The 16086-nt window shown below is 47.5% G+C and overlaps 1 protein-coding gene across 2 annotated transcripts in view; it reads right to left on the bottom strand.

The window, feature by feature from the left end:
• Positions 1-16086, bottom strand: part of SPG7 (SPG7 matrix AAA peptidase subunit, paraplegin) — a 32222-nt gene that overhangs the window by 4927 nt on the left and 11209 nt on the right. For both annotated transcript variants that reach the window (XM_074912949.1, XM_074912948.1), the window contains exons 6-13: positions 15318-15420; positions 13670-13795; positions 13171-13333; positions 12263-12436; positions 6327-6451; positions 5067-5169; positions 3946-4056; positions 536-651 (exon numbers count right to left, since the gene is read on the bottom strand). In XM_074912949.1, coding sequence (XP_074769050.1) covers positions 536-651; positions 3946-4056; positions 5067-5169; positions 6327-6451; positions 12263-12436; positions 13171-13333; positions 13670-13795; positions 15318-15420 — 1021 coding nt within the window. The remainder of the gene's footprint in view (positions 1-535; positions 652-3945; positions 4057-5066; positions 5170-6326; positions 6452-12262; positions 12437-13170; positions 13334-13669; positions 13796-15317; positions 15421-16086) is intronic.

The raw sequence follows: 16086 nt of genomic DNA, 5'->3' as shown, positions 1-16086 counted from the left end.
AACGTGCCAATTGGGTAAAAAACCCAAACCCATGTCTCTCCATCAGCACCAGAGCAGCTCCTGCAGCAGCAGCTTTGCTGGCTGCAAGATGCTGGCAAGGCACGGCAGGGAGAGATCACGCACGTGTGGAGCAGCGCTTTGAGCCTGGAGGAGGTGTGTGAACGGAGCAGCAGCATCAGGAGACTCAGTGGCTCCAAAGAGCTTTACAGTCGGCTTTTAACTGCAAGGCTTCTCCTACAGCTGCTTAATCAGCTTTGCACCATCACTGTCCTGGAGCTGTATAACGGATGTCTCGGGGACACGGTTCAGTGCTGGACTCGGCGGTGTTAACGGCTGGACTCGATGACCTCGAAGATACAGAACTGTTCTGTATTTGCCATTTATTTTGCTGCAGCTCCACGCTCGTGGAGGCCAGGGTAACACAGCAAAATTCAGCACTACAAAAACAACGAATCCATCTCAGACAGGGGAACCCCAGAGGACTCTTCCCGCGCAGCCACAGGCTGCATTCCCCAAGAGCTGGTGGCGGCATTACCTTCATCACGGCCTCGGTGTGCTCCAGCAGCCAGCCCACCAACGCGTGACCCGACTCGTGGAACGCCACAACCTTCCTCTCTTCGGGTGACAAGATCTTGCTTCTTTTGGCAGTGCCTGCAGGAACACAGACGAGGGTTTGGTAAGGTAGCTGGCAACAGGCGTAGTCTCGTAGAGCTAAGCACAGAAGCTACCCTGCACAGGCAGGCAGCTTCGTATCGCACTGCCTAGGGAGAGGTGGTAAAAAGCCCTTCAAGCCCAAGCTGTGGAAGGTGCTCTCTGTCCCTGCAGAAGAAAGCAACCCGTGCTTGGACTGCTTGAAAACACTGGCAGAAACTTATCCCCCTTCTCATCCTTACAACGGACTTAATCATTAGACAAATAATTTCACATCTGATTAGCACACGGGTCTAGAAGGCAAAGCCCCGTTCTGTTCCCAGCTCTGCCACAGGCACGTGACGCTCCATCTCCGCTCAGGGACAGATCTGCAACAAGTCAGCCTGCCATTTGGAAAGTAAACCCCAACAAACCAAACCCCAAAACAGAGACTAGCTGGAGTATCATACTGATGGGTCTTTTGGTCCCTTAGGCAGAACACAAGCAGCAAGATGTTGCATTATATATACGAGAGGTCCCCGCTGAGATTCTGGTGTATTAGGAGCGTTCAAATAAGCAAAAGACCAAGAGTATGCACAAAATTCTTTCTCCAGACCCTGGAAATGTCTCTGATTACACATGGCATGCTCCATATGAGCTTATTCCCGGGCTCCTAAGAACTAGGAAATTAAACCATAACTCACACTTAGTATTTCCTCCAAAAAGTTGATTTTAGAAAGTGTCTATTTTCCAACCCAACAGTCTGTAATGCAGAATAAGTCCAATTAGGATTTAAAAAAAAAAGCTAACGGAAGTAAAACTTCTAGCACGCAGAAAATGTTACCTACAGAATACGCTGCAACATCAAGCACTCATTATAGCTCTGCATGTTGAATGCAAAAAGGCACCAGCACTTTACAGCCGATGTCTCCGCGCAGTGCCAGCAGCAGCGGGGGGTAGAGCAGGCAGAGTCAAGAGCAGCATTACACCAAGCTTGCTTGATGTCTTGGAAAACAACATTCTATTAACATTAATTTTTAAACAAAGTCAAGAGCTTTATTAAACAAGGAAACAGCAAAATTAGTGTGACAGATCTTGTAAAATTACCGCTCAGGGATCCTGGAAACCACTGTGCCCTGCAAGGCATGATGGTGATGGAATAGCAGATTAATTGTAAGAGCCTTGACTTTCCTCAGTCAGTCCCTTCCCCTGCCTTCAGCAGCGTGTGCGCATGTGCCTGTATTTATCGTTCTGTAGAAAATGCACATACTATATATATACACACACAGAGATATATACACACACATGCACTTAAATTCTGGAAGCGTTCCTGTCAGCCCACCAAGGAGGGAGGGACTGTACTCTTCACAGTAGCACACAGTGTGCCTACGAGGACTATTTCTTTTCCTACACAGTGATCTCCAAGCAGGAAAGTTCTCTGAAGGCCTGTACTGATCCCATTTATGAGACAAACAACCCAGGAAATGTCTCTGGTGCATCGCTGCTGGCCTAACACAGCGTACACAAACCCCACCAAGAAAATAGGCTCTGATACATCTTCTAAAGCCAACCCCTAAAAGCCTCTGTGCACTCAGCAGGTTTCCTCCCTCACTCCCAGGAGACCTGACTTACTGCTTTCTGTTCCCAAACTAAAAACACAATGGGGACTACCACAGAGAGAAGTTCTTACTCCTCCCTTACAGCAACACAAAGCTTTAAGGCTGACAGGGCCTCTGGACTTGCAAAGTTCTCTTTTGATTCCACACCACTCTTATTAAAACCAGAAGCTTATAATGGAAAGCACTCTAATATCTTCTTTCTTTCAAGAAAAGCTTTCACAGCAACTGAAATGCCCTCTGGATTGTGAAACCCAGAAGCATTCCTGTTACATGGCGAGGGTACATTTAATATATGGGCCTGAAGGGTTGTTTGGGGTCTTTTAGATTTGGTCTATAAAAAATAGCCAGGTCCTGCTAATATGAAAGACTCCGATTAAGCAACAAAAAGCCTTTATGGCCTCCTACACACCACAGAGCCTTAGTGAAGCGTCAGCTTGTCAGCAGTGAAACTGCTGAAGCCCATGCCCTGCAGTGCCCCACCACATCAATCCCAGATACCCTCCTAGCACACATCCCCCATGGCCTTACTTGCTTTGTCTTATCTTCCCAGTCTGGGGAACTAAACAAGGGTGGAATTCAGAAAGAAAAGCCAAGTGAATCTCTGCAAGTCTGGGGCTTTCTCTCCCGCAGATGGGAAAGTAAAGCACATCTTTCCTCTGGCTGATGAGGACTTCTGTGTTACAACTAGAGTTGTCTCGCTGTCCACTCCTGGGCACTGCTGAGTACAGGCTGGGCTTTGTGCAAGCATGAAGCACTCCAAGGGTTTTGCTTTTTAAGAGGCAGGTGAAACTGTCCAGAATTTTCTCAAAAATCTTAAGTGAGGAACAGCTCAGGCATTTTCTGACAAACCAAACACTCAGGACTAAATTCCAGGATCAGGAAATAAATGACCCAACAGAAACCTCCTCTTCCACATGCTCCACTAAGAAAAGCCCAGAACGCCCGTCTGAGTGCCCAGGCTCAGCCCGGTGACGACACTGCAGCCTGGAAGCACTCGAGGGTCTGACTGTGAAAACCACAGCCTGGCGACAGGGCAGTTCAGACCGAAACCCACCCCATTCAAATCGCTCAGGTGAAGTCAAGAGTTCTGGGAACTCTTTTTCCCCTCCCTGTAGTACACTGCTACAGGGTAATCTCCAGAGGTTCCTCTGCTGGCAGCCACACAAGCGACAGGGAAAGGCCGACAGGATGTTCTCAGAGGGAGAACAGTACTCTACTGTCTTTCAGTTTATTCTGCCAATTCATCAAAGCTTGGGCTTTGAGGCCAAAAAGAAAAATCTCTGATTTCTTGCTGTTGAGGATGCGTAGCCTATTTGCTATTCATGTTTATGTAGCAGGTGTCCAGAGCAACAAAAAAACCCCAAAGATACTTCCACTCTTTCTTTAAAAAAAAAAATAAATCCCCAAACACAACAAAACAAACCTTTTTAAACTCAAGAAGCCATACAGATTTGAATTCCCCTCTTCACTGGCCATCTTCTCTGAGCTGCGTGTTCAGGCTGCCTGCAGATTCAGGCAGGCAGATCCACCTGAGGTCTGGTTTGGAGAACTTTCTGTGACTACGGCATTGAAGATCCTCAGGACAGAGCACAGTCAGGACCCATCTGTCTTCCTCGAACATAACCCTCTAGCTTGAGCCTTCTCTCAAGAAGCGTGGTATGGACTAGTAGGACAACAGCAAGGGCTGGGTCATTACCTGCAAGGACTCGTTCCACAGCGTACTCGAAGTTGGAAGTATCGATGGATTTGTGACCTTCTCTAGCAGCATGAAGAGCAGCTTCGTTACATATATTGGCTATGTCAGCTCCTGTAGACAAGAGTTTACAACGATTACCTTGGATTTGTTATGGGAGAGATTTCAGAGGACAGAACAGGCAAGAACAAATCTGGAAAAGGACCTAAGGAAGTCAAACAGCGTGCACTTTTTTGTTCCTTGGGAACAGAGAGCAAACGTAGCCCGTGGTGTTTATGTTGGATTTGAACAATACAACTGCCTTGGCAATGAACACTGCGTTGCCACACAGAGGACAGAGTTCAGCAATCAATTAACAGGCTAAAGCCAAGGCTGGGCTCTCAGCAACAGGGGGAGTGGTGTGGGCAGTCGGGGTTGGCAGGGGCTGCCGCACTGTTCACACGCTGACCGCACCACCTCTGCGCGGAAGAGAAACAACATCTGTTCCGAGTTTGTGTGTGTGGGTGATGGTGGTGGGGGGCTGCTGAAAGAAGTCACGAAGAGGCAGTGTGCTGGGGCCTATTAGAGGGGAAACCCAGAAAGGATATTCCAGGAACTCCACATAAACAGGAACTGTGGAGCCCCTTGCTCAGCACTGTTTCAAACTCCCAGGGACCTGCCCTGGAAACAGGCTCCACACAGAAGCCAGGCAGAGTTGTCCAATTTCTACTCTGACTGACAGAGTAATTGTACTCATTCCTCCTATCGCTTTCCTGGTAACATATATCAACTTAAGAGTCTTTCCCCTGAAGCACAACATCTTATCCTCAACAACAGCTTGGACAGCAGAATGAGCAGTGGTTCCTCCCCTTAGGAGTCAGGAACCCAGGCATTATCAAAGTGTGTTTTCCCTACCCCCACACCCTGCTAGTCCCAGAAGTTTCAGAAGATTGAAAATAGCCATGAACAATTGCTCATCAGAGCTCACCAGGGAGCTGGTTAGGTTCCCACTATTTCCATAGAGATGGAGAAGGCTTGAAGCAAAAAAGCCCTTTAAACCAAAATACCCTGTTAAAGCTAAGCCTGAGCAGCAGAACTAGCGTAGAAGTGGGCAAAGCAGCCCCCCAGGACACAGCCCGTCGTACCGCTGAAGCCCGGAGTCAGTTCAGCAAGACGCTGCGAGTAGAAGCTGGCGTCCTGGATCAGTTTGAGACCCTTCAGGTGCTGCTCAAAGATCTCTCTTCTCTCCTGCAGAGAACACAGAGCACCTGAGCCCAGCACGGCGTCGGAGCGCGGTGGCAGCGGGGACAGGGACATTGCCACCAGAGGGCAGGGCTGTCCTTACAGCTTCCAGCGCTGCGGGAGCCCTGATAAACACCCAGCGCTCAAATTCACAACAGATGTACCCAGGCTTACCCTGAGTCACTGCTTTTTCTCTCAGGGTCACTCTCCCTTCGTAACTTTCACTCTGATCTGTCTTAGCTTCTCTCTCACCATAAAAGCACTCACAGGAAGGAGCTCCGACTGCCTCTACCTGCTCCCTCACACCTGAACCCCCCCATCTCCCAGCTACTCAGCCTGCGACCATTTCCCAGAGGAAGGTGGGGGTGAGATGAAGGCTGGCAAGTAGCCAAGGGGTGACTCATTCAGCTGGTCCAGGAGATCCTGATTAAAACAATGGGCTCCCTTGCCAGGGTTTTTCCCCCTTCCTCCTTCAGGACAGCTGCACAGTTCATGCTTCCTGTGCCAGATTCTATCAGGCATTTAAGGTATTTTAACTGAAAACTCAGAGGACGACAGTAAAGCACAGATGGGAGAAGAAGAGCTTGTGCTGGCAGGGCAGACAGATCTTTACTGCAGCTGAGCCTATTCCCAGAACTCTGCTACAAATGTCAACACGGCAGATATGGAAGACTCCTAGTAAATGGATTTAAAAAGCATTCAGAAGCAGAAAGTCACTTAACAGGCTGCCTAAAGGAAAATGAGGAGGCTCACAAGGATAGTGAGGACAATAAACCTACAGAACAAACGGTGCTCACAGCACACAACAGCTGAAGGTCTCACACAAGCCAACTTGCCAATTAGGTGGTTCCCAATATCCTGGAGGGGGCACAAACAGTTCTGCATCTGGGAGGCAGAGAACCTCACAGAAGCATTCACTACCAAAGTTCTTACCAGAGCAGAAACACTTAAAACCAGGGAGCTGTGATTTCCGAGAAACAAGCAACTGCATTAGCATGTCAAATACTTAATTTAGAGCACATAAGTAAGAATAAAGGCAAACAAAAGCTCACCATCTCTATCCTCGCCAAGTTCAGCCTTTGCCAGGCCCGTGAATCACCAGCAAGGACTGGAAGACCTTAGTTATCAACATTATGGTAAGGACAGGGCAGTATGGGATATACCTGGAGTGTTGGAAGATCAATAAAGATGTGCCTGTCAAGCCTCCCAGGTCTCATCAGAGCGTTATCCAAGACGTCAGCACGGTTGGTGGAAGCCAGCACTATGACATGATCTGTGGTCCCCATTCCTGTAGAAAACCAAGCAAAAATAAAGGTGAAGGTTTTCACCCTCACAGATACTGCACTGCAAGGATACAAAGGGACAGAGCAGGATGCAGACAATGTCTTACACAGCTTTATCACCAAGCCAGAGGGTGTTCAGAGCATCCTTTGGGGCAGCTCAGGCTGAGAACGTGTCCTCCAGCCAGAAGCACAAGACAGGAAGGAACCTCACAAGTCGCCCAGGCCAGTCAGTCTCATTGTGGATACTCTGAAAGTCCCTTTTCACCTACTTAATAAGCCTTGGCTTGCAACTTTCTTTTCTACTTCCTTTTGTCACAGTTGGAAATCGCTCCAACTAGAAACCCAAACAGAATCTCTCTGTTCTGATGAGTTAGGGGATGCCTTCTCACCCCCAGGCTTAAGTCAGTTCCTGCTCCTTTAGCTCCAGGTTGTACAAACAATGTTGGCTGGCTGAAATAGCCTTTCCCTCCCAAATGTTTCTGCTGAAAGCTCTTTCAACTTTCATTTACTTTTAGCCTTCAGTCACGGAGAGGCCACCAGGAAAGGGACAGGCTTTCTTCCATTCAGCTCAGGTTAACGCAGAGAAAGGACATAGCCATGCCACGCAGCAAGGGACATGTTACAGCATGATTTGATCTTTGTCTTCTCACTCCTCCTTTATCACTCAGATGGCACCCAGGCATACTGCACGCCAGTGCAAAGACCAACCTTGCAGAACTTCCACCACACAAACCACAACCAGCTTTGCAGTGACAATCAGCACACACTAGCTCAAGCCACAGTCAGAAAAGGTTTTGTCTCCAAGTCTTCAAGATGGAGCATCAGGATTTACAGGCTTTGTAAGAGCAGCCTGCAGCAGGGAGGCATCAAAGGCAGGCAGGGCTTCCTGGGGAAGCCAGAGCACCAGCAGCTGGAGGAGGGCAGAATGGGGCAGGCAGTTGGGCTGCTTGGGTGGGGAGCCAGAGATCACATTGAATCACCGAACCACACCGCTTATTTATTACATTCCACCAGGTGCCCACAGGCCCCTGGGTATGAGTCACCTGCCTACAGCAGATTCAACAGCCCTGGCATCCAGCAGCCTTCCCAGGGAGAGGACGCCTCAGTCCCATGTGCTTCCTCAGCTGCCAAGTCACACGCTGCAGAGAGGCAGCTTTGTGCACGTAAGCTGGGCGAGTTTCAGCTCTCTCCAGCTCCACCAGAAGAGCTGCCAAATGTGTCAGCGTACAAGAGCTCAGCAGAGAGATTAAGGTTACAGGTAAGTCAGAGGACTGGCTCTGTCAGACTGCGCTATAGCAAACCTCGGTCCTTCCTCCCTGCAGGATGCTGTCTCCGTAAGCTTCTGGAGAGGATGAAGCCAGCCGTTCTTCAGGCATGTACTACACTGCACTCTGGATAAATAAGACTGGCAGGCACTTGGGGGATAGCAAGCTTCACGGCAGGATTAGATGGTACAGTACATTATCTGCTTTGCAGCTGGGAAGACTCTCCTAAAATAGGTCTGACTATTAGAACAATTTTTTTAAAAAAAAACAAAACAGAACCACTGAGAGCATCCTTCTCACATCAGCTTCTGCCCCACTTGCTCTCCAGCCTGTGTCCCAGCGGTGTGAAATATTGCTCCAAGAAACCTACAACTGCAGCCTCCGACTCGTGTTACTGCTCCCGCTGCAGCATCACCTGGCATGACACAGGCTTTGCCTTCCCCAGGCAAAGATCAGCCTAAGGAACAGTCTACAAAAAACATGTCAGTCACATCAACAAATGAAAAACAGCTCTGAAAATTTAGCCTAAAGAGAGCCTTCATATCTACAGTGTTTACAAATGAAGCCACTTCAAAACGGAAAGGATAAAAAGAGTCCACTTGAACCGGCAAGTGCTCTGCTCCCCACTGACACAGCGCATTACTTTGATGGGCATCTCATCTGCATTACAACACTGCGTTAATTCTCCAGCCATTTGTTCAAAAGCCTTTTGGACATCATCTGTGAACAGTGTCATCAAAAATGGGGCCACCTTCCAGGGAAGCCTCGGGGCCAGAAACTGGCACAGAGCACAGATGAGGGGTGAGGTCCTGTCCGAGGACTCCAGGTGAAGAGCTGCTGCCACAAGACGTCCTGCGTTTTCATTCACAAAACACAGATCAGCCCAGGACTGACAAGCTCCTCTCAAACACACTCAGAAAGAGGAGATATTTGGGTCACATTCCCCTTCCACTTGTTTGATGTTTGTGAGGGATGATTTACTATTCAAACCAGGCACCTGTTTTGACAAAGACTGGAGTACATGTGTCACTCTGGTTTTAAAAACAGCTTTGGTACATAAAGGCTCCCTCCAGCGCCTCCCCTTCTCCCAGCAGACTCCCGGTGCTTCCAGAACACGAAGAAAGCTGTCAGAGCAAAGGAAACCAAGGTCGCTCGCAGGAAGAGCACTACAATTACTCTAAAATCTGCGTACCAGAATTACTGAGTATCAAAGTGCACATTCATCCCATACAGCTTCACATAATGGCTTCTTTCTCAGTGTCCTCATCCTTCCTCCAGCCTGCAGAGCAGGTTCCATATAGCTCTGACCCTCCTTTTCTTCCTCTACTTTACCTCTGAGTAATCTCATTCGAACACACAGATTCAACAATCACCACTGATGACTCACAGATCTACTTTTGTGCACAATTTTTTTTTTTTTTCAAATTAATAGCTAACTCGGTTCTATGGTGTTGCCTTGCAGAACTTCAACCATCAATTTAAGCTAAAGACAGCTCAAACAGAGCTCTCAACCTTCCATTTCAAGGCTTCCTCATCACAAACACACACCACTCCTCCGCTTGTGCTTGGGTAGAACCGTTAACCTCCTCAAAAACCTTACTGACTACCCTGAAAACCATTCTGCCATGCTGCACATGGTACTTCAGTGTTCGTTTAGGTAACGTGCTCCGTTAGATAACATTTCAGCAACATGTGCCAAGAGCGCTGCTGATGGGTACAAGCCAACAGCAAGTCCGTGTTTCTTGTACTAGCCTGACAGTCCTTGCCAGCTGTCTCCCATTTGACACTGTAAACTCCTTGGGCTATTTTTTTACTGTGTGTTTGATAAAGCACTTAGCAAAATGAGGGACTTAGTACGTGATCTGTAAGAGACACGAATAAATAATGAGACAATATAAATTTAAAAATAAGCTAGGCAGCACAGAGCAAACAAGGGTCTACTAAATTACATATTGAGGGTAATATTTACCTTCTAAACTCACTTTCTGAGTTGCACCCTACTTTCTGAATTAAGCCTCACCAAGAAAACACTCTAGAAACCATGCCTAATTCCTACAGATGGGAGGAAGTCAGACGCTTTCATTTTTAGTACAGAGATGTGGATTGTACTGACTACATATTCCCGAACAGACAGATGGGCCTCCATTTAATTCAGTGTTAACCTGTTGCCAGCTCACCCTACAACTGTCAGGAGGAAAAAAAAACAACCCAGCCAAGCCAGGATTGCTGTTCTGCGTGTTACTACTGGCCTTTTCTGTCGAGACTACTATACAGATACGGCTGTAAGCAGTTATATTCCCTCCAAGTATATTTACATGCTTGGCCAAGTTGTCTAAATCAGTGCAAAGTCCCAGGGAACTGCATAGATGAATCCCAGGTGCTTTCTGGTATCTATGGAGCACCCTGTGTTTCAAGCATGTTCCCCTGATAATCAGACTCCTGTCTGGTTGTTTAGGACCTACTTAAAGCTCGTTCCTCTCCAAAAACTTCACGGCATGTGTGTTGCAGCAGAGAGAGGCCTGGAGGGTCTCTGTACAGCAGGACCTCTCCACCCTGTCTGTACCATGCTGAGCTCCTGCTTACAATTCCTCCTCCTTCTGCAGCAAGGGCAGAGATCCAGAATTATAGATCATCTTGCGTGCAGTACAGAGGAACATCTACCCTCTGCTGAAAGCATTTTTACAAGTCCCAGCTTCTCTCCTTGAAGAAGTGAGGGCTGACTCCAGAGCAATCTCCAGAAGGCAGCCTTGCTCTGAACCGTAGGACGTGCTCTACTTCAGCAGGGCTGCATCCCCATTTCACCACAAGCATTCAGTAAAAAAGCAGTTTTAACCCTTTTGGCAAGGGCTGGAGGAAGGGGGATGCTTTTAGTGCAGGGAAGCTTTTTATTTTTCATATAAAGAGTGCGATGAGACAACAAGTGTCAGTTACAGTCAGGGGAAAAGGCAGCTCTGTCCCACAAACAGCAGGCTGGTACAAACACTCCCGATGAGCAGGTACTTACTGCTTGCCCTGCTCCACAAGAACAAGATCTAGCAACAGAAACATGACAAGTTGGGTCAGTGCTGCAGGCTCTGATAGAGTTATGACTAAGAATAGCCAAAGGAAAATTCTTTTTGGCACTTCTGTGAAAGTGCCTGAGAAAAGGGTGGATTCCAGACCCAGTACAGCCAGAAACCATCCAGAAGTGTGTCAACAAACCAGGGCTTGTTTGCAAAGCTTAGTTCATGGTTTAGATAGGGATCCTGCAGTCAGGCAGACAATGTGAGAATAAGTCAAAAGGACAAGAGAACTGATACATTAAACTGCTTATGCCCCTCTGGGGTAACTAAACTTTAAGTCTCAACAGGCTTTAAAGCACTACCTGTCTTAGAATAGAACAAGCATCCAAAAACATTTAATGGCCAGCTGGACCTAAATGTTACCCTCTACAGACAGCAGTGCCCTTGCTGCCAACTCATTTTCTTTCAGTTCCCCAGTACTGTAAACAATTCTTCTCCAATTGCCAGTGGGAAAACATACTCCTGAACTGAAGTCATTTACTACAGTAAGAGTCTTTGGGGTTGCTGCCCTCTGCCAGCCGTGATCTCTAATACACATTTTCTGTTGATTTTATTAGCAGGTGGATGCTCATGTGGCTGTTCGTGCAAATTCACTCTGGATTTAACACTACGCTCTCCTCTGACTCATGGTTTTCAGTAGTCACAAAACCAGTTTGCTCCTGGGTTTTAGAATTTACTACATTTAGCCCAAAACCCTTAAAAGCCTACAGAAACGTCTAGATTTCAAGAGGGTTCTCTCCACAACTTACTCACAGCACATGCTCAGAAATCTGTCCTGGGCCCAATCACTCCCTTCGGCACCATCAGCTCTGAAGCAGCCCAGCCTAACTAAGGGACAGATGGAAAGACACACGACAGTGCTTTCAGAAGCAGGGACTAACAATGGGGTACACGGCTTCAGACGGGTGCTTGAGGAGATTCCTATTCTACAGGAAACCCTGGGTCAGCATGAAGCAAGTACTGAGCGCACAACTTCCACAAACCCGGTGCTGAACAGCAGCTGCTGCTGCTTTTCCTCTGCACTCAGTGCAGCAGCTGGTGAAGGGGAGAAAGAACAGAGAAAGGACCCGCTTCAGGTGAGCAATACAATGACCTCAAACCAGAGCAAGGCCAGCCAAGGCCACACTGGTGTCCACACAGGAAAAAAAAACATCCTGACTTTCAGGGCCACAGCCCCTTCACTAAGCAGTGGCCTGAAACACAGTTATCACCTGTCATACAGATGGTCTTTTAGCAAAGGACTTGACCAAGCTGCAGTTCTGGGCTTAGACCTGAACAGGCTGTGAAGTGCAAGCTAGCCTTGTCCCAGGGAAGAGGGGAATGAGGTTTGTTTCAGCACAGTGGTAATTACTTCAGCAAGAAGAGAACGCTAAGAGGCTAAGAAGAAGAGGCATGGCAAGCTCAAGCAGGAAAAAGATGTACCGGCCAACAGCTTGGATCTCTAAAGCACTAAGGGCCCAACTGCTGAGAGGCAGAGAGAAATACTGACCGTCCATTTCCACCAGCAGCTGGTTTAAGGTCTGCTCCTCCTCGGCATTGGCAAAACCAGATATATTGGTCGAGCGCTTCTTGCCCACAGCATCAATTTCGTCGATGTACACGATGCAGGGTGCACGAGCCTGGGCTTCTCTGAAGAGGCTCCGGACCCGGGCAGCTCCAAGACCTACAGGGGAAGGGAAGAAGCAATGAGCCCCATAGTTAAAATTGTTTGTACAGCAGAGAATAGGATTACTGGCCCCCAGTGAGGCACCTGACACCAGGCAAACCCTCAATACATGACACTCCTGGAACAAAGAAATAGCCACAGAACTCCTATGTTTAGTCCTGAGGTACTGCTCCTCCTGGAGCCTGCTGCTCCCAAAAACTGAGCTGCAAGGACCCCTAGAGCTGCTGTAAGAAGAGCTCTGCTCCCAGTTCCTAACGTGAACTCCTGTTCCTTCCACAGGTCAGAAGCCAAAATATTCAGCATGTTCCTGTGCACCGAGCCTTGTGAGGTCTCCAGAGATCAAGGAAGAAGTAAGAAAACAGAAGAAGATGGGGAAAATATGGTCTCTATGCCATGGGATTTCCATCAGCAGGGAGCAGCAGCAAATCCATCAACATTCTCATACAAGGAAAGAAACCTCAGTTTGTAGCTTTAATAAGAGGTAAAGGGAAGTCAGAGATAATGCTTTCAGGTGAAGAACCATTGCTGTGCACTGTCAGAAAGAAACAACTAAAAATTCAGAGGGTTTTAGGTGCTACATTATTAAGTACTCTCTACCACTGAAAACTTCCTATATTTGTTAGATACATACAACTCATCCTCCCTCTGTCCGTTGCGAGAGGCCCAGCCAGCACCCTCCAACTCCACAACAGATCAAGCAACCTCCACACCCCTCCTCCCAAGCAGCTTACCTCCTATCACCTCCACAAACTCGGAGCCTGCCATGGCCAGAAACGGCACTTGTGCTTCTGTAGCCACGGCCTTCGCCAGCAGGGTCTTTCCACAGCCTGGTGGTCCCAGTAACAAGGCACCCTTGGGCACTTTAGCCCCAAGCTGAAGGTAGCGATCAGGACTCTGCACAAAGAAAAAATAAAATAAATAAAGCTCGCTCAGATCCACAGCTCACCTGACGCATCTGCACCAGACCACGGCCTCTCAGAGCTTCCCGATGTTGGTTTTGGCCTGAGCAACTCTGAGTAGCTGCTAACCGGAGCAGCTACACCTGCGTTCCTGTTACAGAACTGGAAATATATATTGAGTCATTCGGATCACAGCATCAAAGCTGTTAAGTTTATTTAAACAGAGGCAGCTCAGAATCACGAAGGATGAAGAATATACCCTCCTCCCCAGGTCAGCCATCTATCCCAGAAGACAGGTAGCAAGCACTTACTTGATTCTATTTTTACATACCTTTAAATAGTCCACAAATTCCTTAACTTCCATTTTTGCCTCATGCATTCCTGCTACATCCTTGAAGCCGATCCCTTTTCCTGATTTCCCATCCACAATGGTGAAACGAGCCATTTTCAACTGGTTCTGTGGAAGGTAGCACAAGTACTGAAGACACGCTCTGACTCAGGACAAGGCAACTCTGGAAAGGCTGTTTGCTGTGCTTTGGGAGACAGCACAGGTGTAACAAACAACATCATGGGTGTAAAAATGCCCACCACATATCTGTTTTACTATTGCTTTGGTAACACTACACAGGCAGATTGTTGACTCAAACTTTATCCACATGTTGTTGGGAAGAGACAGAATAAACCTGCAGTAACAGTCCCAACACAATTCAGCTCAAACTCCATGTTGACCAGGCAGGGATTAAAAACGTGCAGCATGCCCAAAACCTTATTTGTGACCTTCTCCCTGATTTCTAAGGATCTTCTCCCTGATTTCTAAATGCTCTGATCCTTAATACACATGGAATAGGAATAGTTTGGAGGAACATGTATCAATGGTAAAAAATTGTTGGTGGTAAATAATGACCAATACTTTCTTGTAAATGCATCTAAACACTTTGCACCACTGTCCAATGCTGCCACAGGTTTCCACTGCAACTCAACTCAGGACAGAACTATAGGTTCACAAATTTAACAGACATCACACTTCAGTCTCCTGGTGTGTGTCAAGCCACAGTGACAGTCAAAACAAGAATTAAGTTGAATGCCCTACCTCTAGCTGCTTATTATGTTCTATTGAAAACACCTACTTGGGATTTTTTTTTTTCTTTGAGAAGAAAGTTTATAGCTTCCCAGGCCTCGAAAACATCAGCTTATCCCAACGAAGAGTTAAACGTGCAGGGCCTAGCTGTCCCCACTTAGGCAAGGGCAGAAACTAGTCCTCAAGGCCCTCATTACTCAACACTTCTTTAAAATATTCTCCTCCGAGCAGCTGCATCCCTTTGTGTAAAGAGAATCCCAAAGCCAGAAGAGAACTGCAGAGGAGACTGAGTGGGAAATCTAACAAGGGCTTGAATTCACCACATTTTCAACCCCAAATCCCTGCGGTTAATGGCAGCGCACCCCCGGCTGATTTCTACGGAGTTTCATCAGCTGATCCAGGCAAGGGTAGAACAGGGGAGGAGGAGATTTGACTGATGTTGCAAGTGAGGCATGTGGCATGAGCGAACAGGCCAACACATAATGAAATCCAGAATCTGAACATATTTTATAAATTGAGAACTCATTTTGCAGAAAGCAGCAATTCCTACTTCTGGCTGTATGGGAGGCATATTGGCAGGACCCAGTGAAAAACACCATCTGCAGCTGCAAGTCATTAACAAGCTTTGAAAATAGCAGAGCAAACTGGACTGCAAAGTCACTGAGCTCAGCCCTTCCTGCCGCGGGGAAAGAAAGGGCCTCAGCTAAGGCCAGTTACTGCACAGTCTAGTCAGCTCATCAGGACAGGAAAAGATGCAAGATGTGTCAAGACTGGAGAGTTCTCGGCACCAGTTAATTTGTGTTCCGCACTGACTTTGCTGGGGACAGGGGAGGAGATCAGGCCAGCAGAGGACAAGGCTACCCACAGGCTGCAAAACAACATCAAGATCCAGGATACTCACGAAGGCATTGAATCCTCCCACCCGGCTCGCAACCCTAATCAGGCGGAAGATGCTCCACAACATGGACACAGCCACAAGTGTCACTATCAGGGAAATGACATCGCTAGAAGGACAACAGCAAGACAGGTACAAATTGAAGTGTTTGGCCACAACTTAGTAAGTATTACTCAACATAGCTATTTTCAGTATTCTAAAGGTCCTGACATTTACACTACAAGCACAGCAATGAGTAGACATGACTAAGAAAATGGAACCCTTACAGATTTTTATATATATATATATATAAATAAAAACCAACCCCCCCAACAATTACATAACCTAAAAAGATAAACAGAGGACACTGGCAAATACTGCTTACAGCTGTGGAAGAAATTCAACCTCACCATCCCCTTCGGAGGCATTTCTACTGATAAACAAATAGAACCTGCAGGCAGTCAAAGCCCACCTCGAGCAGGATCTGCTGGGGCTGGCAGTCTGTCCAAAGGGCGCTCACTGCAGATCTATGTCCAGCAGCACCAGGGGGATTCCAACTCGCCTAAATCCTGCCAGAAATCCCAGTGTGGGGCTGCCATTATAAGGCTGCTCTACCTAGTCTTGGCCCTCTCTGGTCAAGTCTCTCAGAAGTCCTGGACTCAGAAGTACTACAGCCACCAACATCAATTTTCTGGATCCTTTGCAATGCCAATTGCATTAGGAGGGAGAAGAGGAGCAGAGATGACACTGCAGGAGTAGTACAGTTACGAGACAAACACGCTGAGGACAAATATCC

The sequence above is a fragment of the Athene noctua genome, chromosome 9 (assembly GCF_965140245.1).
Source record: "Athene noctua chromosome 9, bAthNoc1.hap1.1, whole genome shotgun sequence".
Classification (NCBI taxonomy): domain Eukaryota; kingdom Metazoa; phylum Chordata; class Aves; order Strigiformes; family Strigidae; genus Athene; species Athene noctua.
This window is presented reverse-complemented; position numbering and strand designations above follow the sequence as displayed.